The following is a 27,867-nucleotide window of genomic DNA, read 5'->3' as shown; positions in this document are numbered from 1 at the left end:
ACGGTCCAAAATATGATGTTGATGTAGATGTTGATGTTGATGGTGTAGGACAATGGACAAAGTCTTTACGTATGTGACATAGCTTGCAAAGTCTTTATGTATGTGCTATGCGCGTTTTCATATTTTTTTGACTTTGTGTGGTAGGCGAAGTTTTTAAAGCCCTTGAAGCTTTCTATTATTCTATATTTCGTTTCCTACAAGCATTTTCACATCTTTATGTTCAACCTTCTAGTAGAGTCAATGAACTACAGCCTAACTATGTCCGTGTTTTCATTCCTCTAGTTAACTCATTAACCAAATTTTCCACACACTATATATACCACCCCACACACAACCAACATTCACACAATCAAACAACAAACACACCTGCTCATCAGTTCATAGTTTACAAAGAAAAACAGAGAACTTTTTCTTACGAAGCTCTAACTGCAGCAAAAGAAATTAAGATGGCTGAGAAGACCCAACAGGCTTATCCTGCAGCACCAGCAAACCATGGTTACCAAAGAAGTGATGCTGAGTCTTTGTTATCCGCCGATGAGCTCAAACGAAAGAAGAGAATCAAATTGGCCATTTATGTTGCTATTTTTATTGTGTTTCAGATCATCGTCATAACCGTGATTAGCCTTACTGTCATGAAAGTTAAAACACCAAAGGTCCGGCTGGGGAACATCAACATACAAGAACTCAACTCCATCCCAGCAACACCTTCATTCGACACAAAATTCACAACCCAAATCAATGTGAAGAACACAAATTGGGGTCCTTACAAGTTCGATGCTAGCAGTGTTACGTTTTTGTACAAAGGAGCGACTGTCGGGCAAGTTTCTATTCCAAAGAGCAAGGCTGGCATGCTTTCCACCAAAAAGATCACTGTCGAAGTGAGCTTGAGTTCAAGTGCATTAGGCGGTTCCAATCTTGGGAGTGAACTGTCCAGTGGCGTATTGACTCTCAACAGCGCGGCTAAGTTGAATGGAAAGGTGGAACTGATGCTTATAATGAAGAAGAAGAAGTCCTCCACCATGGATTGTACAATTGCATTTGATCTGTCATCAAAGACCCTCAAAAGTTTACGGTGCAAGTGATCATAGTCGATAGGGATCCAGGCTACATAATTCGCAGAGCATTTGTATTGCGACTAGCTCTTGCTTTGTTGTATTTTATTCTTTTATTCGTTTCCTCTGTGTGGCCATTAAGGATACCACCCACTTTTTCTTGTCCATATTTTCATCTGGCTTAGCTATTTGTTTACCAGAAACTTAAGGCACTTACCTGGGATTTTTCATCCATTATATCTCTTTTGTTTTTTCTTTTGATCCATTATAAGGAGAATTTTTGTTTTCTTTTACTGTTTAACTTTTTTTTTTTCCTGAATTGTTATCTTTTGAAAGGCAGAGGAGTTCTTTTCTTCAAGCATGACATGCCACTTCCCTTTATTAAATTACAAAGCAGAAGCAAAAGTAATTGTTTTTGGGATGTGCTATCCACGCATCCCATTTTACTTCTCACATACCTTGATAATTTCTATCCGTTGATCTTCTTCAATTCATCCGATCCGACGGCCGAAAATTAAAAAAGTGTGTGAGAAGTAAAATGGGGTGTATGGATATCACACCCCTTGTTTTTTTTGGCTGAAAAATACAGCTCATTGAGCCAGTACATTCTAGGAGTTCATAACAATAAAGTACATGTAGAGAAAAGCTGACAAGCACAAGCTAAAATCAGTGAAAGAAAAGAAAAAGGAAACCAAACCTCTTTCAATCGATGCAAAGGAAACAAAATATAAAGGACCAAACAAGCAAAACCTAAAATTAGGTCATGAAGAAAAGTTACAAATGTAAGCAAAAGTTGGACAAGGGGGGCAAGAATCCAAATATAAATTCCCAGAATGATCCACACCGAAATTAGCCAAAACTGTGAACACGTGCATAACCATGTCCAAAATATGAGTGATATAAACGTGCATCTAGGAGAGAAAAGCAAGGCAATTAATCCAAGGAACACACGGATGCTAGGAAATCTTGCCATAAGCAAAGAAAGATAAAGGACCACTAAAAAAGAATCTCATTCAATTCACAAAAAATTTCAACCTTGTTGATGCACAAAATCAGTGAGGACTTTGGTACAACAGAAAGTGTTAAGTTTGTGACCTTCGCTAGATTGCTCCAGTCACTAGTGTGGATAAATATTGTGAGAGAATGACGTTAGGAAATATTGTGAGAGAATGATCTCTATTTATAGAAGAGGGTTTCTAGTTTCATTCTGACATTGACACGTGTCGTGTTGTGATTGGCTTTTGATGTTGACACATGTCGCGCTATGATTGGCTTATAATGTCGACACGTGTCGCGATGTAATTGGCCTCCTGGTTGGAGGGAAACTCTTCTGGGTCCTTGATGGTATAACGTTGACCGGTGCTCATTAGTTTCGGGATTGGTCAAGTATGGTACAAACAGTGTTCCCCTAAGTTCCCGAGTGAGGGAAGCTCCTCGGTTGGGGACTTGCAAGATCCAAGCCATTGAGTAATCACGAAATTTCTAAGTACCGAAGTGTGGTATCATTTTCACTTGCCTTATCTGTCTCATATGTAGCTGTGGCATGTTCTCTGGAAGTATTTTTCCTCCATCCAGATGTGGTATCTTTAACCGATGAAGATGCACAAGGTAATGTATCAATTTCACTTGAAGCTTACTTGTAGTTTCGGGCTTGGTCAAGTGCGATACAAAACCCTATAGTAGGAATCGCCCAAGTCGCCGAGCTAGGAGATTTGCCGAAAGAGGTAACAGACAAGGTAAGCAATCAAACTTCCAAGCAAGCAACCTGGATCGGAGGTTTGGCTTCGGCTTCCGGTTGATTGTTCTCCTTCTCCTTATGTCGTAAACAGCAACAAGGATAAGGAGAAGCAAATGGAGAAGAGATGATATGAGATACTTTTGCTTTTGAAGAAGTAACTTTCCACAGGCTTATTCTTAAATTGAGCTGGAGGGTTTTCTGGTTTCCTCCAGAGTATAAGGCCGCCTCAAGAATTTGAGGGTCAAAACAAGTCCATCAAATCAAAAGTGCGTTCGACCTTGATGATATGGGATACTTTTGTTGTTGACGAAGTAATAGATGAATCGGCATGTGTTCTGTTGCGCTTGTCTCCACATGCTTCATTGTATCCTTCTCACTTGCTCTATCTGTTCCTCAGGCAGATGTGGTATCTTTTCTGGAAGCATAAGATGTTGAAGACGAGTACTCGAGAGTAATGCTAGGTAAGTAATCAGGCAAGGGGTTCCAGGCAGTCAGTTACTGACTGGAAGCTTGATTCCAAGTGCTGACTGATTGTTCTCTTTCTTCTTGTTTTGCAGGTAAGAACAAGGGCAAAGGAAAAGACAGGGAAAAAGCATGATATGGGATACTCTTGCTTTTAACCCTGATGATATGAGATACTCTTGCTCTGGTGTGGCTGGTTTGCATAGGTATTATTGGGGGGGGGGAATAAAGCTGAGTATTTCAAGAGGCTTCGTTGGGAATGCCCTCTCAGATATGAGGAAGGTTTGAACATTTTTGCAGGTCTGCCTGTCTGTGGAGGATGGAGGTCGACATATATAGGAGTCTCCCTAACAACAAATAGTAATGCTATTCTTTTACCCTTCTTGGTCGTAGCAATGTAATGGGAGCTGCAAGTTTCACGTGTTTTAACTTTCTCAGAGCACTTTGAAAAAGTGGTATGTGGTATATGGAAAGCTGATGTTGCATGTGAAGATTGCAGACAAGCTTTATCAAGGAAATCTGGCTCTCGAAGTTCGGAGAGCGATGTCTCTTCGATTTTCGAACAAGCAATCATGTCGAGGATCGGGCTCTCGAGATTCGGAGAGCGGTGCCTCTTCGATTTTTGAGAAAGCAATCCTGTTGGGAGTCTGGCTCTTGAGATTTGGAGAGTGGTGCCTCTTCGATTTTTGAGAAAGTAATCCTGTTGGGAGTCTGGCTCTCGTGATTCGGAGGGCGGTGCCTCTTCGATTTTTGAGCAAGTAATAATGCTATTCTTTTACCCTTTTTGGTCATAGCAATGTAGTGGGAGCTGCAAGCTTCGCATGTTTTAACTTTGTCAGAGCACTTTGAAAAAGTGGTATGTGGTATCTAGAAAGCTGATGTTGCGTGTGAAGATTGCAGACAAGCTTTATCCAAGGAAATCTGGCTCTCGAAGTTCAGAGAGCGATGCCTCTTTGGTTTTCGAACAAGCAATCCTGTCGGGGATCTGGCTCTCGAGATTCGGAGAGCGGTGCCTCTTCGATTTTTGAGAAAGCAATCATGTTGGGAGTCTGGCTCTTGAGATTTGGAGAGCGGTGCCTCTTCGATTTTTGAGAAAGTAATCCTGTTAGGAGTCTGGCTCTCGAGATTCGGAGGGCGGTGCCTCTTCAATTTTTGAGCAAGTAATAATGCTATTCCTATACCTTTCTTGGTCATAGCAATGTAGTGGGAGCTGCAAACTTCACATGTTTTAACTTTGTCAGAGCGCTTTGAAAAAGTGGTCTGTGGTATCTGGAAAGCTGATGTTACGTGTGAAGATTGCAGACAAGCTTTATCCAAGGAAATCTGGCTCTCGAAGTTTGGAGAGCGGTGCCTCTTTGATTTTCGAACAAGCAATCATGTTGGTTTAGAGAACAGTGCCTCTTCGATTTTTGAGAAAGCAATCCTGTTGGGAGTATGACTCTTGAGATTCGGAGAATGGTGCCTCTTCGATTTTTGAGAAAGCAATCTTGTTGGGAGTGTTTTCTCGAATGTGAGTAAAGATTGGGCATTTTTGCCAGTCTACCTTGCCACGGAGCACGGAGGTTGACACACATTGGGACTTTCTAGTTATCAAACAGTGGTTTGTTCCTTTACCATTGCGGGTAATAGTAGGGTAGCTGGACCTTCAAAATTTTTGTGTCCAAACTTTGTCAGAGATCTTTGGCAAAGTTATCTGTGGTACCCGAGAAGTTGATGTTGCTTGTGGAAAGTGGTGCCTCTTCGAAATCCGGAAAGTGGTGCCTCTTCGATTTTTGAACCAATGGCCTTGTTGCCCTTTCTTTTATAAGGGCACCAATTGTGTGCAAGAAGTACATTCAGAGAGTTATTGCTTGTAGGAATTTTTCCCTTACTTCAGAGATTTATTGCACCTCATTTCTCCTTCATCATTTCTGAGAATGTCTGGCCCATCCGACCGTCGTTTTAACTTGAACTTTGGTGAAGAGGCAGCAATACCTTCTCAAGACAACATATGGTACTTATCCTTCTTATCTCCTACTGGTCCTCTTACCGTTGGGGACTTTGTGATGAAGAATGATATGACCACTGCGGTGGTGGCCAGGAACCTTCTCACTCCCAAAGATAACAGACTACTTTCCAAATGGTCTGATGAGTTGGCTGTTAAGGATTCTCTGGCTCTTAGTGTTCAGTGTGCAGGTTCTGTGTCTAATATGGCCCAACGCCTATTTGCTCGAACGCGCCAAGTTGTATCATTGGCGGCTGAAGTGATAAGTCTCAAACAGGAGATCAGAGGGCTCAAGCATGAGAATAAACAGTTGCACAAGCTCGCACATGACTATGCTACAAACATGAAGATGAAGCTCGACCAGCTGCAAGAATCTGATGGTCAGATTTTACTTGATCATCAGAGGTTTGTGGGTTTGTTCCAAAAGCACTTATTGCCTTCGTCTTCTAGGGTTGTACCGCGTAATGAAGCTTCAAATGATCAACCTTTGGTGCCTCCTCCATCTGGGGTTCTGCCTAGTACTGAGGCTCCGAATAATCACCCTCTGGTACCTCCTCTTTCTGGGGCTCTGCCGACTGCTGAGACTTCTCATGAGCAACCTTTGTGAAGGCTCCCTCTTGTTTGTTTATTTTGATTCATGTATATGTACATATTTGTAACTTATCGGAGATATCAATAAACAAGCTTTGCTTCATTTCAACGTATTGTGTTAAATACACCAAGGCCTTCTTCACTAAGTTCTTTGAATTTTTCCTTTTGTTGAAGCTTTGTGAGTGAAATATGTAGGTTGAGGTAGTGCTCCCTTAATTTCCCAAGTGAGGAAAACTTCTCATTTGGAGACTTGAAAAATCCAAGTCACTGAGTGGTCATGAGACTTCCGAGTATCAAGGTGCAGTAGCATATGGTAGAAGTCCCCCAAGTCTCCGGTCGAGGGAGTTGACGAATGAGGCATTTCCTTTCTAAGTGGTAGCCCAAAACTCCTTCTTCATATATATTTGTTATGAAAGTTGTTAGGCCCAAAGAAGAGGAGGCCTAGGCAATTTTTTTTTTCGATTTTTCGAATTTCCGAATTTTTGAATTTTCGAATTTTCGAATTTCCGAATTTCCGAAAAAAAAAATTAAATATATATATATATTTTAAAGCTTTGTAGGTGAAGCTTTGGTGTTGAAACTTGGTAGGTGAAGCTTTGAGGTTAAAGCTTTGTTGGGCACCATGAATTGATTTTGCTTCACACTATCTTGATCAAGATAGTGTGAAGCTTTTGTAGGTGAAGCTTTTGTGTTGAAGTTTTGTAGGTGAAGCTTTTGTGGGTGAAGCTTTTGTGGGTCAAGCTTTTATGGGTCAAGCTTTTGTAGGTGAAGCTTTTGTGGGTCAAGCTTTTGTAGGTGAAGCTTTTATGGGTCAAGCTTTTATGGGTCAAGCTTTTGTGGGTCAAGCTTTGTTGGGCACCATGAATTGATTTTGCTTCACACTATTTTGATCAAGATAATGTGAAGCTTTTGTAGGTGAAGTTTTTATGGGTGAAGTTTTGTGGGTCAAGCTTTTGTGGGTCAAGCTTTTGTAGGTGAAGCTTTTGTGGGTCAAGCTTTTGTGGGTCAAGCTTTTGTGGGTCAAGCTTTTATGGGTGAAGTTTTTGTAGGTCAAGCTTTGTTGGGCACCATGAATTGATTTTGCTTCACACTATCTTGATCAAGATAGTGTGAAGCTTTTGAGAATTTGTAGTTGTCCTCCATTTATGAAGTTTTTGTTGGTGAAACTTTGGAGTTGAAGCTTTGTAGGTGAAGCTTTGGAGTTGAAGCTTTTGTTGGTGAAACTTTTGTTGGGTATCATGAATTGATTTTGCTTCACACTATCTTGATCAAGATAGTGTGAAACTTTTGAGAATTTGTAGTTGTCCTCCATTGATGAAGCTTTTGTTGGTGAAGCTTTGGAGTTAAAGCTTTTGTTGGTGAAACTTTTATGGGTGAAGATTTTGTTGGGTACCATGAATTGATTTTGCTTCACACTATCTTGATCAAGATAGTGTGAAGCTTTTGAGAATTTGTAGTTGTCCTCCATTGATGAAGCTTTTCTTGGTGAAGCTTTGGAGTTGAAGCTTTCGTTGAATTTTCCTTTTTTTTTTTTTTTTGGGAAACTAGAAATTTGAAAATGTGGGAGAGACAACATATACAAATTTTGCTTCCACACTGTTAAGTAAGAGATTGTGATGCCAACCACACCTTGTAGTAGTCGAAGGTTTGGATGAACCATATAAATTGAATTTGCTTCGAAGGTTTGAGAATTGTAGTTGTCTTCCATTGATGAAGCTTTTGTTGGCACCATAAATTGGTTTTGCTTCACACTATCTTGATCAAGAGTGTGTGAAGCTTTTGAGAATTATGGTTAAACTCCTTTGATGAAGCTTTTGTTGGCACCATAAATTGGTTTTGCTTCACACTGTCTTGATCAAGAGTGTGTGAAGCTTTTGAGAATTGTGGTTGCCCTTCATTGATGAAGCTCTTATTGGCACCATAAATTGATTTTGCTTCACAATGTCTTGATCAAAAGTGTGTTAAGCTTTTGAGAATTATGGTTGCCCTCATTTGATGAAGCTCTTGTTGGCACCATAAATTGGTTTTGCTTCACACTGTCTTGATTAAGAGTGTGTGAAGCTTTTGAGAATTGTGGTTGCCCTCCATTGATGAAGCTCTTGTTGGCACTATAAATTAATTTTGCCTCACACTGTCTTGATCAAGAGTGTGTGAAGCTTTCTACGAGTTGTAGTGTTTGCATTGTTACAGAGGGGAAATGTTTGAAGCAAATGAAAGAGAGCTGAATAGCTTGATCTTCGTATGCCATGCACTGAAGTTGCTGTTGGATTGCAATAAGACTTTGTTGGTGACTATAACTCTTGTTGGGCATAAGTGATCTCCTAGTTGAGCTGTCGAGCTTGAGAGTTTTTGATTATTTGTGAATACTAGGAGTTCACATGTACAAGTTGTACCACTCGTTTTCTGGTAGGTGGAATGAATGGTGAGTTGCTTTCATCACTTGGTTGGTGTTACGAAGATGAGTTCCTTCTTCCCCTGGTTGGTGGCATGAGTGGCAAGTTTCCAAATGATATTAGAGTACGGGTTGTACATTTCATCACCTGGTTGGTGGCATGAAGAAGAGTACAGGTTGTACATTTCATCACTTGGTTGGTGGCATGAAGATGAGTTTCTTCCTCACCTGTTTGGTGGCATGAGTGACAAGTTGCTAAATGATATTAGAGTACGGGTTGTACATTTCATCACCTGGTTGGTGGCATGAAGATGAGTTCCTTCTTCACCTGGTTAGTGGCATGAGTGGCAAGTTGCCAAATGATATTAGAATACGAGTTGTACATTTCATCATCTGGTTGGTGGCATGAAGAAGAGTACGGGTTCTATATTTCATCACCTGGTTGGTGGCATGAAGATGAGTTCCTTTTTCACATTTCATCACCTGGTTGGTGATAATAAGGGCAAGGTGTCAAGGCACATTGTAGCAAGTGTCGAATGACACAAAATATGTTGAACCCTTTCAAAGCACAGTTGGCTTATGTATGAATGTGTTTGAATGTATGATTGAACGAATATACTGTGAAATTGTTCTTTTATTTGTATAGTCTTGGTGACATATACTTAGACTTTGTTTCATGTTGGAAGCATTCATGTTGAAGCTTTGAACCCGAGTGCTTCATTGCTAAGAATGTAAGAGGATTAGGATCAAGTTGTCTAAATCACCTCTTTATTGAATTCATGCCAAATAGTCTTCGTTACATAAGATGCCGAATGGCTGAAGCTTAACACTTGTACAATGTGAGTTTACTTGTAATAGTACTTCAAGTGATCAGCGTTCCATGGATGGCCAAGGGTCTTGCCATCGGAGCTTCTAAGCTTGTAGGAGCCAGGGCGACTGATGCCAACAACTTCAAACGGTCCATCCCAGTTTGGACTAAGTATTCATTCACTCGGGACTCTGTCGCAGAGTAATCTTTTCTTCAATACCCAGTCCCCCACTTTGAAAGAACGAGGTTTGACCCTGGAGTCATAGTAGTTGGAGATGCGCTGCTTGTAGGCGACATTCCTCAAGTGAGCCTGGTTTTTGTGTTCCTCAACTAGATATAAGTTGAGGGTAAGTTGTTTGCCATTTTCACTTTGCACGTAGTTCTGGACTCTGAACGTTGCTTGCTCAAGCTCAACTGGGAAATTTTATTTGAACCCATGTAACCTCTTTCTACACCCAACTTAAATTTAAATTGTTAATTGTCTATTTACCCTATTGCATAATTACTATTAAGTACAAAATGAAATTAATAATAAAACTCAAAATTATCCATAAACTCATTAAACCCTAATAGGTCTTGTAGAGAAAAACAAGCTTTTTTTTATTTTTATTGATGGATGGTGATTTTGAAGTTTTGAATCCTCCAACTAAGGTATGACTCAATTTATAAATATTTTGTTCATTTGATTTTAATTTTTTTAAAGTTTAGAAGATGAGTATTTGGGTTTCAATTTTTTTCATCAATCCCGAATGATTTGTTAAACTTTCTGCAATTGAAAAATTCTACGGAAAAACTTCTTACCAATGTTCTTAGATTATAAACTTGCTTACCCATTGATAAATATAAGGGGATGAATTGTTCGATTTGTTGCTTATGCACATCAGTAGAAAGAAAAAAAGACAAATGTTTGGGTTTGTTAGCAGAAAGAAAAAAAAGTAGCCATGGAAATGCTAGTGGGAAGAGGGGATAAGGCAAGGACGCCTCTTTAAAAAAAATAAAAATTCAATTACATATGTTATTTTATAAAGAAAATGAGTGTAAAGATAACTTAACATTTTGAATTGAGTTTGAGATGGTAGTTTAGGTAATAAATTTGAGTTTGAAGAGAGATTAATTCTTTAATAAAAAAACAATATGGGTGAAGAGAGTAAGTTGGGTGTAGAAAGATGTTACATGGGTTCAAATAAAATTTCTCTATCCCTTACTCTCCAATTTATTTATCCACCATCACTAAAAAAAAATAAAAACTTAAAACAAAATAGTCATCAAACGAGCAATAGGTTTCCTCAAAATACAATTATGCGACTAAACACACATACAGTTATAGTTTTTTACTTAAAATCTTCTAGACGGTCCAAAATATGATGTTGATGTAGACGTTGATGTTGATGTTGATGTTGATGGTGTAGGACAATGGACAAAGTCTTTACGTATGTTACATAGCTTGCAAAGTCTTTATGTATGTGCTATTCTCCACCACACATTTGTTAATACTCTCCTCAATCTCAACTTGGTAACCAAGCTGGAGATTGACACTGTGGTTAACAACTATGAACACTCATGGACAGAGGCCTATGAAGAGTGCTGGAATGTGTGGTTAAAAGTCCTTGTCATCCCTTCGTTGTTGCATAGCTGAAGGGGGATTGGGTTTTGTTTGTGGCCTTAAGTTTTGGCTAACTGCAACCAGAAGCATGGACTGTGAAACACATTCAAATGCCAACTGTTATATGAACTCCACAATGCAAATATACATTAGTTTTTAGACACCATTTCTCAATCTGTAAGATCTGGATCAAGGGTAATTCCAGACTCAGAATGAATCAAAATAACAATACTATATCCCATTTCATATCTTCCATTATTGTTCTCAAACTTGTCAACTTTATTTAACCGTACTGACTTTTGAACCCTAATCAATTGTGCATCCAAATGAAATACCAAAATAGCCTCAATATAGTAGTTGTAACACACTCTCGTCCCCGTATATCAACTATAGTGGAGGATTACCCTTCGTGGGAATTTATTGGCAACAACTTCATTGAACAATAGTTTCGGCCTTAACATTTACAAAATAAAAAATCAGCATACTATACTGTGGCTTCAGCCTTAACTATAGTGTGGTTTTATGAGATTTACCTACTCATAGCACGGGATTACTCTTTGTGGGATTTATCACCAACTTCATTTAACAATATTGGTTTCGACCTTAAACATTTATACAAAATCAGAAAATCAACTAACCATAGCGTGGCTTTGGCATTAAGTATAGTGTGGTTTCATTGAATTTACTAACAACATAAGATTACCCTTCGTGAGATTTACCGTCAACATAAGATTACCCTTCGTGGCATTAAGTATTGTGAATGCATAATGGTGAATGTTTTCATGCTATCATGGGCTTATAAAATATCGATTTCGTGTTTTAGAAAAACATGATTTGATAGAAATGAAAGAAAGCCCTTGAGTGCTAGTTGTAGAAGAACCTCCTCCACGAACCTTCAGTTACTTAGCCGCAGAGGGAGCGTACTAATAAAATGTTCTAGGTCTATTTAATAGAAGAATTATAAAAGGAGAGAGATGGAGCGATAAGACAAAGAAGAGAATTGGTAAATTTTGAGTTGTGTATTATCTCACCCTTTGTGCCTTTATCCTTGCCTTTCAAGTCATACATCTTAATTAGGACACTATCTGCAAAATACTATAGAATCCCATAAAGATTTACACAATCACATTCTTAACTAAATTAGGACTACAACAAAATATTTTTTATTTTTTTTTGTATACATTTCTTTATACATTTTATTTGCATATCTCCCACCATCTCTCATGCACCTCTTAGATATACTTTAGGAAAATTTTATTTGAACCCATGTAACCTCTTTCTACACCCAACTTAAATTTAAATTGTTAATTGTCTATTTTAGCCTATTGCATAATTACTATTAAGTACAAAATGAAATTAATAATAAAACTCAAATTTATCAATAAACTCATTAAACCCTAATAGGTCTTGTAGAGAAAAACAAGCTTTTTTTTATGGGAACTTTAACGAAAAACTCCCGGTACTGTTTACTTTAACGAAAAAGCACATATTTACACTAAAAAGTCAATCCTGGTACTATTCACCTTACCATTTATTTTGTCCTTATCGTTAAAACTCAAAGTTTCCAAGTCATTTTCATTAGTTTTCCTTTTTTTTATTGATGGATGGTGATTGTGAAGTTTTGAATCCTCCAACTAAGGTATGACTCAATTTATGAATATTTTGTTCGTTTGATTTTAATTTTTTAAAGTTTAGAAGATGAGTATTTGGGTTTCAATTTTTTTCATCAATCCCGAATGGTTTGTTAAACTTTCTGCAATTGAAAAATTCTACGGAAAAACTTCTTTCCAATGTTCTTAGATTATAAACTTCCTTGCCCGTTGATAAATATAAGGGGATGAATTGTTCGATTTGTTGCTTATGCACATCAGTAGAAAGAAAAAATGACAAATGTTTGGGTTTGGTAGCAGAAAGAAAAAAAAAGTAGCCTTGAAAATGCTAGTGGGAAGAGGGGCTGAGGCAAGGACGCCTCTTAAAAAAAAAAAAAATTCAATTACATATGTTATTTTATAAAGAGAATGAGTGTAAAGATAACTTAACATTTTGAATTGAGTTTGAGATGGTAGTTTAGGTAATAAATTTGAGTTTGAAGAGAGATTAATTCTTTAATAAAAAAACAATATGGGTGAAGAGAGTAAGTTGGGTGTAGAAAGATGTTACATGAGTTCAAATAAAATTTCTCTATCCCTTACTCTCCAATTTATTTATCCACCATCACTAAAAAAAATAAAAACTTAAAACAAAATAGTTATCAAACGAGCAATAGGTTTCCTCAAAATACAATTATGCGACTAAACACACATACAGTTATAGTTTTTTACTTAAAATCTTCTAGACGGTCCAAAATATGATGTTGATGTAGATGTTGATGTTGATGGTGTAGGACAATGGACAAAGTCTTTACGTATGTGACATAGCTTGCAAAGTCTTTATGTATGTGCTATGCGCGTTTTCATATTTTTTTGACTTTGTGTGGTAGGCGAAGTTTTTAAAGCCCTTGAAGCTTTCTATTATTCTATATTTCGTTTCCTACAAGCATTTTCACATCTTTATGTTCAACCTTCTAGTAGAGTCAATGAACTACAGCCTAACTATGTCCGTGTTTTCATTCCTCTAGTTAACTCATTAACCAAATTTTCCACACACTATATATACCACCCCACACTCAACCAACATTCACACAATCAAACAACAAACACACCTGCTCATCAGTTCATAGTTTACAAAGAAAAACAGAGAACTTTTTCTTACGAAGCTCTAACTGCAGCAAAAGAAATTAAGATGGCTGAGAAGACCCAACAGGCTTATCCTGCAGCACCAGCAAACCATGGTTACCAAAGAAGTGATGCTGAGTCTTTGTTATCCGCCGATGAGCTCAAACGAAAGAAGAGAATCAAATTGGCCATTTATGTTGCTATTTTCATTGTGTTTCAGATCATCGTCATAACCGTGATTAGCCTTACTGTCATGAAAGTTAAAACACCAAAGGTCCGGCTGGGGAACATCAACATACAAGAACTCAACTCCATCCCAGCAACACCTTCATTCGACACAAAATTCACAACCCAAATCAATGTGAAGAACACAAATTGGGGTCCTTACAAGTTCGATGCTAGCAGTGTTACGTTTTTGTACAAAGGAGCGACTGTCGGGAAAGTTTCTATTCCAAAGAGCAAGGCTGGCATGCTTTCCACCAAAAAGATCACTGTCGAAGTGAGCTTGAGTTCAAGTGCATTAGGCGGTTCCAATCTTGGGAGTGAACTGTCCAGTGGCGTATTGACTCTCAACAGCGCGGCTAAGTTGAATGGAAAGGTGGAACTGATGCTTATAATGAAGAAGAAGAAGTCCTCCACCATGGATTGTACAATTGCATTTGATCTGTCATCAAAGACCCTCAAAAGTTTACGGTGCAAGTGATCATAGTCGATAGGGATCCAGGCTACATAATTCGCAGAGCATTTGTATTGCGACTAGCTCTTGCTTTGTTGTATTTTATTCTTTTATTCGTTTCCTCTGTGTGGCCATTAAGGATACCACCCACTTTTTCTTGTCCATATTTTCATCTGGCTTAGCTATTTGTTTACCAGAAACTTAAAGGCACTTACCTGGGATTTTTCATCCATCATATATCTTTTGTTTTTTCTTTTGATCCATTATAAGGAGATTTTTTGTTTTCTTTTACTGTATAACTTTTTTTTTTCCTGAATTGTTATCTTTTGAAAGGCAGAGGAGTTCTTTTCTTCAAGCATGACATGCCACTTCCCTTTAATAAATTACAAAGCAGAAGCAATAGTAATTGTTTTTGGGATGTACTATCCACGCATCCCATTTTACTTCTCACACACTTTTGATAATTTATATCCGTTGATCTTCTTCAATTCATCCGATCCGACAGCCGAAAATTAAAAAAGAGTGTGAGAAGTAAAATGGGGTGTGTGGATATCACACCCCTTGTTTTTTTGGCAGAAAAATATTGCTCATTGAGCCAGTACATTCTAAGAGTTCATAACAATAAAGTACATGTAGAGAAAAGCTGACAACCACAAGCTAGAATCAGTGAAAGAAAAGAAAAAGGAAACCAAACCTCTTTCAATCGACACAAAGGAAACAAAATATAAAGGACCAAACAAGCAAAACCTAAAATTAGGTCATGAAGAAAAGTTACAAATGTAAGCAAAAGTTGGACAAGGGGGGCAAGAATCCAAATATAAATTCCCAGAATGATCCACACCGAAATTAGCCAAAACTGTGAACACGTGCATAACCATGTCCAAAATATGAGTGACATAAACGTGCATCTGGGAGAGAAAAGCAAGGCAATTAATCCAAGGAACACACGGATGCTAGGAAATCTTGCCATAAGCAAAGAAAGATAAAGGACCACTAAAAAAGAATCTCATTCAATTCACAAAAAATTTCAACCTTGTTGATGCACAAAATCAGTGAGGACTTTGGTACAACAGAAAGTGTTAAGTTTGTGACCTTCGCTAGATTGCTCCAGTCACTAGTGTGGATAAATATTGTGAGAGAATGACGTTAGGAAATATTGTAAGAGAATGATCTCTATTTATAGAAGAGGGTTTCTAGTTTCATTCTGACATTGACACGTGTCGTGTTGTGTTTGGCTTTTGATGTTGACACATGTCGCGCTATGATTGGCTTATAATGTCAACACGTGTCGCGATGTAATTGGCCTCCTGGTTGGAGGGAAACTCTTCTGGGTCCTTGATGGTATAACGTTGACCGGTGCTCATTAGTTTCGGGATTGGTCAAGTATGGTACAAACAGTGCTCCCCTAAGTTCCCGAGTGAGGGAAGCTCCTCGGTTGGGGACTTGCAAGATCCAAGCCATTGAGTAATCACGAAATTTCTAAGTACCGAAGTGTGGTATCATTTTCACTTGCCTTATCTGTCTCATATGTAGCTGTGGCATGTTCTCTGGAAGTATTTTTCCTCCATCCAGATGTGGTATCTTTAACCGATGAAGATGCACAAGTTAATGTATCAATTTCACTTGAAGCTTACTTGTAGTTTCGGGCTTGGTCAAGTGCGATACAAAACCCTATAGTAGGAATCGCCCAAGTCGCCGAGCTAGGAGATTTGCCGAAAGAGGTAACAGACAAGGTAAGCAATCAAACTTCCAAGCAAGCAACCTGGATCGGAGGTTTGGCTTCGGCTTCCGGTTGATTGTTCTCCTTCTCCTTATGTCGTAAACAGCAACAAGGATAAGGAGAAGCAAATGGAGAAGAGATGATATGAGATACTTTTGCTTTTGAAGAAGTAACTTTCCACAGGCTTATTCTTAAACTGAGCTGGAGGGTTTTCTGGTTTCCTCCAGAGTATAAGGCCGCCTCAAGAATTTGAGGGTCAAAACAAGTCCATCAAATCAAGAGTGCGTTCGACCTTGATGATATGGGATACTTTTGTTGTTGACGAAGTAATAGATGAATCGGCATGTGTTCTGTTGCGCTTGTCTCCACATGCTTCATTGTATCCTTCTCACTTGCTCTATCTGTTCCTCAGGCAGATGTGGTATCTTTTCTGGAAGCATAAGATGTTGAAGACGAGTACTCGAGAGCAATGCTAGGTAAGTAATCAGGCAAGGGGTTCCAGGCAGTCAGTTCCTGACTGGAAGCTTGATTCCAAGTGCTGACTGATTGTTCTCTTTCTTCTTGTTTTGCAGGTAAGAACAAGGGCAAAGGAAAAGACAGGGAAAAAGCATGATATGGGATACTCTTGCTTTTGACCCTGATGATATGAGATACTCTTGCTCTGGTGTGGCTGGTTTGCATAGGTATTATTGGGGGGGGGGGGAAGAAAACTGAGTATTTCAAGAGGCTTCGTTGGGAATGCCCTCTCAGATATGAGGAATGGTTGAACATTTTTGCAGGTCTGCCTGTCCGTGGAGGATGGAGGTCGACATATATAGGAGTCTCCCTAACAACAAGTAGTAATGCTATTCATTTACCCTTCTTGGTCGTAGCAATGTAATGGGAGCTGCAAGTTTCACGTGTTTTAACTTTCTCAGAGCACTTTGAAAAAGTGGTATGTGGTATATGGAAAGCTGATGTTGCATGTGAAGATTGCAGACAAGCTTTATCAAGGAAATCTGGCTCTCGAAGTTCGGAGAGCGATGCCTCTTCGATTTTCGAACAAGCAATCATGTCGGGGATCTGGCTCTCGAGATTCGGAAAGCGGTGCTTCTTCGATTTTTGAGAAAGTAATCCTGTTGGGAGTCTGGCTCTTGAGATTTGGAGAGTGGTGCCTCTTCGATTTTTTAGAAAGTAATCCTGTTGGGAGTCTGGCTCTCGTGATTCGAAGGGCGGTGCCTCTTCGATTTTTGAGCAAGTAATAATGCTATTCGTTTACCCTTCTTGGTCATAGCAATGTAGTGGGAGCTGCAAGCTTCGCATGTTTTAACTTTGTCAGAGCACTTTGAAAAAATGGTATGTGGTATCTAGAAAGCTGATGTTGCGTGTGAAGATTGCAGACAAGCTTTATCCAAGGAAATCTGGCTCTCGAAGTTCAGAGAGCGATGCCTCTTTGGTTTTCGAACAAGCAATCCTGTCGGGGATCTGGCTCTCGAGATTCGGAGAGCGGTGCCTCTTCGATTTTTGAGAAAGCAATCATGTTGGGAGTCTGGCTCTTGAGATTTGGAGAGCGGTGCCTCTTCGATTTTTGAGAAAGTAATCCTGTTAGGAGTCTGGCTCTCGAGATTCGGAGGGCGGTGCCTCTTCAATTTTTGAGCAAGTAATAATGCTATTCCTATACCTTTCTTGGTCATAGCAATGTAGTGGGAGCTGCAAACTTCACATGTTTTAACTTTGTCAGAGCGCTTTGAAAAAGTGGTCTGTGGTATCTGGAAAGCTGATGTTACGTGTGAAGATTGCAGACAAGCTTTATCCAAGGAAATCTGGCTCTCGAAGTTTGGAGAGCGGTGCCTCTTCGATTTTCGAACAAGCAATCATGTTGGTTTAGAGAACAGTGCCTCTTCGATTTTTGAGAAAGCAATCCTGTTGGGAGTATGGCTCTTGAGATTCGGAGAACGGTGCCTCTTCAATTTTTGAGAAAGCAATCTTGTTGGGAGTGTTTTCTCGAATGTGAGTAAAGATTGGGCATTTTTGCCAGTCTACCTTGCCACGGAGCACGGAGGTTGACACACATTGGGACTTTCTAGTTATCAAACAGTGGTGTTGTTCCTTTACCATTGTGGGTAATAGTAGGGTAGCTGGACCTTCAAAATTTTTGTGTCCAAACTTTGTCAGAGATCTTTGGCAAAGTTATCTGTGGTACCCGAGAAGTTGATGTTACTTGTGGAAAATGGTGCCTCTTCGAAATCCGGAAAGTGGTGCCTCTTCGATTTTTGAACCAATGGCCTTGTTGCCTTTTCTTTTATAAGGGCACCAATTGTGTGCAAGAAGTACATTCAGAGAGTTATTGCTTGTAGGAATTTTTCCCTTACTTCAGAGATTTATTGCACCTCATTTCTCCTTCATCATTTCTGAAAATGTCTAGCCCATCCAACCGTTGTTTTAACTTGAACTTTGGTGAAGAGGCAGCAATACCTTCTCAAGACAACATATGGTACCTATCCTTCTTATCTCCTACTGGTCCTCTTATCGTTGGGGACTTTGTGATGAAGAATGATATGACCACTGCGGTGGTGGCCAGGAACCTTCTCACTCCCAAAGATAACAGACTACTTTCCAAATGGTCTGATGAGTTGGCTGTTAAGGATTCTCTGGCTCTTAGTGTTCAGTGTGCAGGTTCTGTGTCTAATATGGCCCAACGCCTATTTGCTCGAACGCGCCAAGTTGTATCATTGGCGGCTGAAGTGATAAGTCTCAAACAGGAAATCAGAGGGCTCAAGCATGAGAATAAACAGTTGCACAGGCTCGTACATGACTATGCTACAAACATGAAGATGAAGCTCGACCAGCTGCAAGAATCTGATGGTCAAATTTTACTTGATCATCAGAGGTTTGTGGGTTTGTTCCAAAAGCACTTATTGCCTTCGTCTTCTAGGGCTGTACCGCGTAATGAAGCTCCAAATGATCAACCTTCGGTGCCTCCTCCATCTGGGGTTCTGCCTAGTACTGAGGTTCCGAATAATCACCCTCTGGTACCTCCTCTTTCTGGGGCTCTGCCGACTGCTGAGACTTCTCATGAGCAACCTTTGTGAAGGCTCCCTCTTGTTTGTTTATTTTGATTCATGTATATGTACATATTTGTAACTTATCAGAGATATCAATAAACAAGCTTTGCTTCATTTCAACGTATTGTGTTAAATACACTAAGGCCTTCTTCACTAAGTTCTTTGAATTTTTCCTTTTGTTGAAGCTTTGTGAGTGAAATATGTAGGTTGAGGTAGTGCTCCCTTAATTTCCCAAGTGAGGAAAACTTCTCATTTGGAGACTTGAAAAATCCAAGTCACTGAGTGGTCATGAGACTTCCGAGTATCAAGGTGCAGTAGCATATGGTAGGAGTCCCCCAAGTCTCCGGTCGAGGGAGTTGACGAATGAGGCATTTCCTTTCTAAGTGGTAGCCCAAAACTCCTTCTTCATATATATTTGTTATGAAAGTTGTTAGGCTCAAAGAAGAGGAGGCCTAGGCAATTTTTTTTTTTTCGATTTTCCGAATTTTCGAATTTTTGAATTTTCGAATTTTCGAATTTTCGAAATTTGAATTTTCGAATTTTCGAATTTCCGAAAAAAAAAATTAAATATATATATATTTTAAAGCTTTGTAGGTGAAGCTTTGGTGTTGAAACTTGGTAGGTGAAGCTTTGAGGTTAAAGCTTTGTTGGGCACCATGAATTGATTTTGCTTCACACTATCTTGATCAAGATAGTGTGAAGCTTTTGTAGGTGAAGCTTTTGTGTTGAAGTTTTGTAAGTGAAGCTTTTGTGGGTGAAGCTTTTGTGGATCAAGCTTTTATGGGTCAAGCTTTTGTAGGTGAAGCTTTTGTGGGTCAAGCTTTTGTAGGTGAAGCTTTTGTGAGTCAAGCTTTTATGGGTCAAGCTTTTGTGGGTCAAGCTTTGTTGGGCACCATGAATTGATTTTGCTTCACACTATTTTGATCAAGATAATGTGAAGCTTTTGTAGGTGAAGCTTTTGTAGGTGAAGTTTTTGTGGGTGAAGTTTTGTGGGTTAAGCTTTTGTGGGTCAAGCTTTTGTGGGTCAAGCTTTTGTAGGTGAAGCTTTTGTGGGTCAAGCTTTTGTGGGTCAAGCTTTTGTAGGTGAAGTTTTTGTGGGTCAAGCTTTTATGGGTCAAGCTTTTATGGGTCAAGCTTTTATGGGTGAAGTTTTTGTAGGTCAAGCTTTGTTGGGCACCATGAATTGATTTTGCTTCACACTATCTTGATCAAGATAGTGTGAAGCTTTTGAGAATTTGTAGTTGTCCTCCATTTATGAAGTTTTTGTTGGTGAAACTTTGGAGTTGAAGCTTTGTAGGTGAAGCTTTGGAGTTGAAGCTTTTGTTGGTGAAACTTTTGTTGGGTATCATGAATTGATTTTGCTTCACACTATCTTGATCAAGATAGTGTGAAGCTTTTGAGAATTTGTAGTTGTCCTCCATTGATGAAGCTTTTGTTGGTGAAGCTTTGGAGTTAAAGCTTTTGTTGGTGAAACTTTTATGGGTGAAGATTTTGTTGGGTACTATGAATTGATTTTGCTTCACACTATCTTGATCAAGATAGTGTGAAGCTTTTGAGAATTTGTAGTTGTCCTCCATTGATGAAGCTTTTCTTGGTGAAGCTTTGGAGTTGAAGCTTTCGTTGAATTTTCCTTTTTTTTTTTTTTTTGGGAAACTAGAAATTTGAAAATGTGGGAGAGACAACATATACAAATTTTGCTTCCACACTGTTAAGTAAGAGATTGTGATGCCAACCACACCTTGTAGTAGTCGAAGGTTTGGATGAACCATATAAATTGAATTTGCTTCGAAGGTTTGAGAATTGTAGTTGCCTTCCATTGATGAAGCTTTTGTTGGCACCATAAATTGGTTTTGCTTCACACTATCTTGATCAAGAGTGTGTGAAGCTTTTGAGAATTATGGTTAAACTCCTTTGATGAAGCTTTTGTTGGCACCATAAATTGGTTTTGCTTCACACTGTCTTGATCAAGAGTGTGTGAAGCTTTTGAGAATTGTGGTTGCCCTCCATTGATGAAGCTCTTATTGGCACCATAAATTGATTTTGCTTCACAATGTCTTGATCAAGAGTGTGTTAAGCTTTTGAGAATTATGGTTGCCCTCATTTGATGAAGCTCTTGTTGGCACCATAAATTGGTTTTGCTTCACACTGTCTTGATTAAGAGTGTGTGAAGCTTTTGAGAATTGTGGTTGCCCTCCATTGATGAAGCTTTTGTTGGCACCATAAATTAATTTTGCCTCACACTGTCTTGATCAAGAGTGTGTGAAGCTTTCTACGAGTTGTAGTGTTTGCATTGTTACAGAGGGGAAATGTTTGAAGCAGATGCAAGAGAGCTGAATAGCTTGATCTTCGTATGCCATGCACTGAAGTTGCTGTTGGATTGCAATAAGACTTTGTTGGTGACTATAACTCTTGTTGGGCATAAGTGCTCCCCTAGTTGAGCTGTCGAGCTTGAGAGTTTTTGATTATTTGTGAATACTAGGAGTTCACATGTACAAGTTGTACCACTCGTTTTCTGGTAGGTGGAATGAATGGTGAGTTGCTTTCATCACTTGGTTGGTGTTACGAAGGTGAGTTCCTTCTTCCCCTGGTTGGTGGCATGAGTGGCAAGTTTCCAAATGATATTAGAGTACGGGTTGTACATTTCATCACCTGGTTGGTGGCATGAAGAAGAGTACAGGTTGTACATTTCATCACCTGGTTGGTGGCATGAAGATGAGTTTCTTCCTCACCTGGTTGGTGGCATGAGTGGCAAGTTGCTAAATGATATTAGAGTACGGGTTGTACATTTCATCACCTGGTTGGTGGCATGAAGATGAGTTCCTTCTTCACCTGGTTAGTGGCATGAGTGGCAAGTTGCCAAATGATATTAGAATACGAGTTGTACATTTCATCATCTGGTTGGTGGCATGAAGAAGAGTACGGGTTCTATATTTCATCACCTGGTTGGTGGCATGAAGATGAGTTCCTTCTTCACATTTCATCACTTGGTTGGTGATAATAAGGGCAAGGTGTCAAGGCACATTGTAGCAAGTGTCGAATGACACAAAATATGTTGAACCCTTTCAAAGCACAGTTGGCTTATGTATGAATGTGTTGGAATGTATGATTGAACGAATATACTGTGAAATTGTTCTTTTATTTGTATAGTCTTGGTGACATATACTTAGACTTTGTTTCATGTTGGAAGCATTCATGTTGAAGCTTTGAACCCAAGTGTTTCATTGCTAAGAATGTAAGAGGATTAGGATCAAGTTGTCTAAATCACCTCTTTATTGAATTCATGCCAAATAGTCTTCGTTACATAAGATGCCGAACGGCTGAAGCTTAACACTTGTACAATGTGAGTTTACTTGTAATAGTACTTCAAGTGATCAGCGTTCTATGGATGGCCAAGGGTCTTGCCATCAGAGCTTCTAAGCTTGTAGGAGCCAGGGCGACTGATGCCAACAACTTCAAACGGTCCATCCCAGTTTGGACTAAGTATTCATTCACTCAGGACTCTGTCGCATAGTAATCTTTTCTTCAATACCCAGTCCCCCACTTTGAAAGAACGAGGTTTGACCCTGGAGTCATAGTAGTTGGAGATGCGCTGCTTGTAGGCGACATTCCTCAAGTGAGCCTGGTTTTTGTGTTCCTCAACTAGATATAAGTTGAGGGTAAGTTGTTTGCCATTTTCACTTTGCACGTAGTTCTGGACTCTGAACGTTGCTTGCTCAAGCTCAACTGGGACAATTGCCTCTGTACCAAAGGCAAGTGAGAATGGGGTTTCTCCTGTTGATGTCCGATATGAAGTGCGGTATGACCAAAAGGAAATTTTATTTGAACCCATGTAACCTCTTTCTACACCCAACTTAAATTTAAATTGTTAATTGTCTATTTACCCTATTGCATAATTACTATTAAGTACAAAATGAAATTAATAATAAAACTCAAAATTATCCATAAACTCATTAAACCCTAATAGGTCTTGTAGAGAAAAACAAGCTTTTTTTATTTTTATTGATGGATGGTGATTTTGAAGTTTTGAATCCTCCAACTAAGGTATGACTCAATTTATGAATATTTTTTTCATTTGATTTTAATTTTTTTAAAGTTTAGAAGATGAGTATGTGGGTTTCAATTTTTTTCATCAATCCCGAATGATTTGTTAAACTTTCTGCAATTGAAAAATTCTACGGAAAAACTTCTTACCAATGTTCTTAGATTATAAACTTCCTTACCCATTGATAAATATAAGGGGATGAATTGTTCGATTTGTTGCTTATGCACATCAGTAGAAAGAAAAAAAGACAAATGTTTGGGTTTGTTAGCAGAAAGAAAAAAAAGTAGCCATGGAAATGCTAGTGGGAAGAGGGGATGAGGCAAGGACGCCTCTTTAAAAAAAAAAAATTCAATTACATATGTTATTTTATAAAGAAAATGAGTGTAAAGATAACTTAACATTTTGAATTGAGTTTGAGATGGTAGTTTAGGTAATAAATTTGAGTTTGAAGAGAGATTAATTCTTTAATAAAAAAACAATATGGATGAAGAGAGTAAGTTGAGTGTAGAAAGATGTTACATGGGTTCAAATAAAATTTCTCTATCCCTTACTCTCCATTTTATTTATCCACCATCACTAAAAAAAAATAAAAACTTAAAACAAAATAGTTATCAAACGAGCAATAGGTTTCCTCAAAATACAATTATGCGACTAAACACACATACAGTTACAGTTTTTTACTTAAAATCTTCTAGACGGTCCAAAATATGATGTTGATGTAGATGTTGATGTTGATGTTGATGTTGATGGTGTAGGACAATGGACAAAGTCTTTACGTATGTGACATAGCTTGCAAAGTCTTTATGTATGTGCTATTCTCCACCACACATTTGTTAATACTCTCCTCAATCTCAACTTGGTAACCAAGCTGGAGATTGACACTGTGGTTAACAACTATGAACACTCATGGACAGAGGCCTATGAAGAGTGCTGGAATGTGTGGTTAAAAGTCCTTGTCATCCCTTCGTTGTTGCATAGTTGAAGGGGGATTGGGTTTTTTTTGTGGCCTTAAGTTTTGGCTAACCGCAACCATAAGCATGGACTGTGAAACACATTCAAATGCCAACTGTTATATGAACTCCACAATGCAAATATACATTAGTTTTTAGACACCATTTCTCAATCTGTAAGATCTGGATCAAGGGTAATTCCAGACTCAGAATGAATCAAAGTAACAATACTATATCCCATTTCATATCTTCCATTATTGTTCTCAAACTTGTCAACTTTATTTAACCGTACTGACTTTTGAACCCTAATCAATTGTGCATCCAAATGAAATACCAAAATAGCCTCAATATAGTAGTTGTAACACACTCTCGTCCCCGTATATCAACTATAGTGGAGGATTACCCTTCGTGGGAATTTATTGGCAACAACTTCATTGAACAATAGTTTCGGCCTTAACATTTACAAAATAAAAAATCAGCATACTATAATGTGGCTTCAGCCTTAACTATAGTGTGGTTTTATGAGATTTACCTACTCATAGCACGGGATTACTCTTTGTGGGATTTATCACCAACTTCATTTAACAATATTGGTTTCGACCTTAAACATTTATACAAAATCAGAAAATCAACTAACCATAGCGTGGCTTTGGCATTAAGTATAGTGTGGTTTCATTGAATTTACTAACAACATAAGATTACCCTTCGTGAGATTTACCGTCAACATAAGATTACCCTTCGTGGCATTAAGTATTGTGAATGCATAATGGTGAATGTTTTCATGCTATCATGGGCTTATAAAATATCGATTTCGTGTTTTAGAAAAACATGATTTGATAGAAATGAAAGAAAGCCCTTGAGTGCTAGTTGTAGAAGAACCTCCTCCACGAATCTTCAGTTACTTAGCCGCAGAGGGAGCGTACTAATAAAATGTTCTAGGCCTATTTAATAGAAGAATTATAAAAGGAGAGAGATGGAGCGATAAGACAAAGAAGAGAATTGGTAAATTTTGAGGTGTGTATTATCTCACCCTTTGTGCCTTTATCCTTGCCTTTCAAGTCATACATCTTAATTAGGACACTATCTGCAAAATACCATAGAATCCCATAAAGATTTACACAATCACATTCTTAACTAAATTAGGACTACAACAAAATATTATTTATTTATTTTTGTATACATTTCTTTATACCATTTATTTGCATATCTCCCACCATCTCTCTTGCACCTCTTAGATATACTTTAGGAAAATTTTATTTGAACCCATGTAACCTCTTTCTACACCCAACTTAAATTTAAATTGTTAATTGTCTATTTTAGCCTATTGCATAATTACTATTAAGTACAAAATGAAATTAATAATAAAACTCAAATTTATCAATAAACTCATTAAACCCTAATAGGTCTTGTAGAGAAAAACAAGCTTTTTTTTATGGGAACTTTAACGAAAAACTCTCGGTACTGTTTACTTTAACGAAAAACCACATATTTACACTAAAAAGTCAATCCTGGTACTATTCACTTTACCATTTATTTTGTCCTTATCGTTAAAACTCAAAGTTTTCAAGTCATTTTCATTAGTTTTCCTTTTTTTTATTGATGGATGGTGATTTTGAAGTTTTGAATCCTCCAACTAAGGTATGACTCAATTTATGAATATTTTGTTCGTTTGATTTTGATTTTAATTTTTTAAAGTTTAGAAGATGAGTATTTGGGTTTCAATTTTTTTCATCAATCCCGAACGGTTTGTTAAACTTTTTGCAATTGAAAAATTCTACGGAAAAACTTCTTACCAATGTTCTTAGATTATAAACTTCCTTGCCCGTTGATAAATATAAGGGGATGAATTGTTCGATTAGTTGCTTATGCACATCAGTAGAAAGAAAAAATGACAAATGTTTGGGTTTGGTAGCAGAAAGAAAAAAAAAGTAGCCATGAAAATGCTAGTGGGAAGAGGGGGTGAGGCAAGGACGCCTCTTAAAAAAAAAAATTCAATTACATATGTTATTTTATAAAGAGAATGAGTGTAAAGATAACTTAACATTTTGAATTGAGTTTGAGATGGTAGTTTAGGTAATAAATTTGAGTTTGAAGAGAGATTAATTCTTTAATAAAAAAACAATATGGGTGAAGAGAGTAAGTTGGGTGTAGAAAGATGTTACATGGGTTCAAATAAAATTTCTCTATCCCTTACTCTCCAATTTATTTATCCACCATCACTAAAAAAAAATAAAAACTTAAAACAAAATAGTTATCAAACGAGCAATAGGTTTCCTCAAAATACAATTATGCGACTAAACACACATACAATTATAGTTTTTTACTTAAAATCTTCTAGACGGTCCAAAATATGATGTTGATGTAGATGTTGATGTTGATGGTGTAGGACAATGGACAAAGTCTTTACGTATGTGACATAGCTTGCAAAGTCTTTATGTATGTGCTATGCGCGTTTTCATATTTTTTTGACTTTGTGTGGTAGGCGTAGTTTTTAAAGCCCTTGAAGCTTTCTATTATTCTATATTTCGTTTCCTACAAGCATTTTCACATCTTTATGTTCAACCTTCTAGTAGAGTCAATGAACTACAGCCTAACTATGTCCGTGTTTTCATTCCTCTAGTTAACTCATTAACCAAATTTTCCACACACTATATATACCACCCCACACTCAACCAACATTCACACAATCAAACAACAAACACACCTGCTCATCAGTTCATAGTTTACAAAGAAAAACAGAGAACTTTTTCTTACGAAGCTCTAACTGCAGCAAAAGAAATTAAGATGGCTGAGAAGACCCAACAGGCTTATCCTGCAGCACCAGCAAACCATGGTTACCAAAGAAGTGATGCTGAGTCTTTGTTATCCGCCGACGAGCTCAAACGAAAGAAGAGAATCAAATTGGCCATTTATGTTTCTATTTTCATTGTGTTTCAGATCATCGTCATAACCGTGATTAGCCTTACTGTTATGAAAGTTAAAACACCAAAGGTCCGGCTGGGGAACATCAACGTACAAGAACTCAACTCCATCCCAGCAACACCTTCATTCGACACAAAATTCACAACCCAAATCAATGTGAAGAACACAAATTGGGGTCCTTACAAGTTCGATGCTAGCAGTGTTACGTTTTTGTACAAAGGAGCGACTGTCGGGCAAGTTTCTATTCCAAAGAGCAAGGCTGGCATGCTTTCCACCAAAAAGATCACTGTCGAAGTGAGCTTGAGTTCAAGTGCATTAGGCGGTTCCAATCTTGGGAGTGAACTGTCCAGTGGCGTATTGACTCTCAACAGCGCGGCTAAGTTGAATGGAAAGGTGGAACTGATGCTTATAATGAAGAAGAAGAAGTCCTCCACCATGGATTGTACAATTGCATTTGATCTGTCATCAAAGACCCTCAAAAGTTTACGGTGCAAGTGATCATAGTCGATAGGGATCCAGGCTACATAATTCGCAGAGCATTTGTATTGCGACTAGCTCTTGCTTTGTTGTATTTTATTCTTTTATTCGTTTCCTCTGTGTGGCCATTAAGGATACCACCCACTTTTTCTTGTCCATATTTTCATCTGGCTTAGCTATTTGTTTACCAGAAACTTAAAGGCACTTACCTGGGATTTTTCATCCATCATATATCTTTTGTTTTTTCTTTTGATCCATTATAAGGAGATATTTTGTTTTCTTTTACTGTATAACTTTTTTTTTTCCTGAATTGTTATCTTTTGAAAGGCAGAGGAGTTCTTTTCTTCAAGCATGACATGCCACTTCCCTTTAATAAATTACAAAGCAGAAGCAATAGTAATTGTTTTTGGGATGTACTATCCACGCATCCCATTTAACTTCTCACACACTTTTGATAATTTATATCCGTTGATCTTCTTCAATTCATCCGATCCGACGGCCGAAAATTAAAAAAGCGTGTGAGAAGTAAAATGGGGTGTGTGGATATCACACCCCTTGTTTTTTTGGCAGAAAAATATTGCTCATTGAGCCAGTACATTCTAAGAGTTCATAACAATAAAGTACATGTAGAGAAAAGCTGACAACCACAAGCTAGAATCAGTGAAAGAAAAGAAAAAGGAAACCAAACCTCT

General features: G+C 38.2%; 1 protein-coding gene across 2 annotated transcripts; it reads left to right on the top strand.

Annotated features, from left to right (window-relative positions):
- Positions 1 to 329: 329 nt before the first annotated feature.
- LOC126625980 (uncharacterized) lies at positions 330 to 27,406 on the top strand. Of its 2 annotated transcripts, none has more exons than XM_050295117.1 (2): positions 330 to 653; positions 26,768 to 27,406. In XM_050295117.1, exons 1-2 carry the CDS (start codon positions 447 to 449, stop codon positions 27,194 to 27,196), a joined length of 636 nt encoding a protein of 211 aa, XP_050151074.1. In that variant the 5' UTR covers positions 330 to 446; the 3' UTR covers positions 27,197 to 27,406. The 2 variants fall into 2 exon arrangements, with proteins under 2 accessions (XP_050151074.1, XP_050151073.1); XM_050295116.1 differs by lacking the exon at positions 330 to 653 and adding an exon at positions 13,294 to 13,618.
- The last annotated feature ends 461 nt before the right edge of the window (positions 27,407 to 27,867 follow it).

Source organism: Malus sylvestris, chromosome 6 (assembly GCF_916048215.2).
Source record: "Malus sylvestris chromosome 6, drMalSylv7.2, whole genome shotgun sequence".
Taxonomy (NCBI): Eukaryota; Viridiplantae; Streptophyta; class Magnoliopsida; order Rosales; family Rosaceae; genus Malus; species Malus sylvestris.
Note: the sequence above shows the minus strand (reverse complement) of the source record. Positions and strands in the feature narration are given on the sequence as shown.

Coding starts and splice junctions, on each gene's coding strand:
- LOC126625980 (XM_050295117.1), top strand. CDS start 447: ATGGCTGAGAAGACCCAACAGGCTTATCCTGCAGCACCAGCAAACCAT. Junction 654..26,767: donor TGAAAGTTAAAACACCAAAG/GTCCGGCTGGGG, acceptor AAAACACCAAAG/GTCCGGCTGGGGAACATCAA.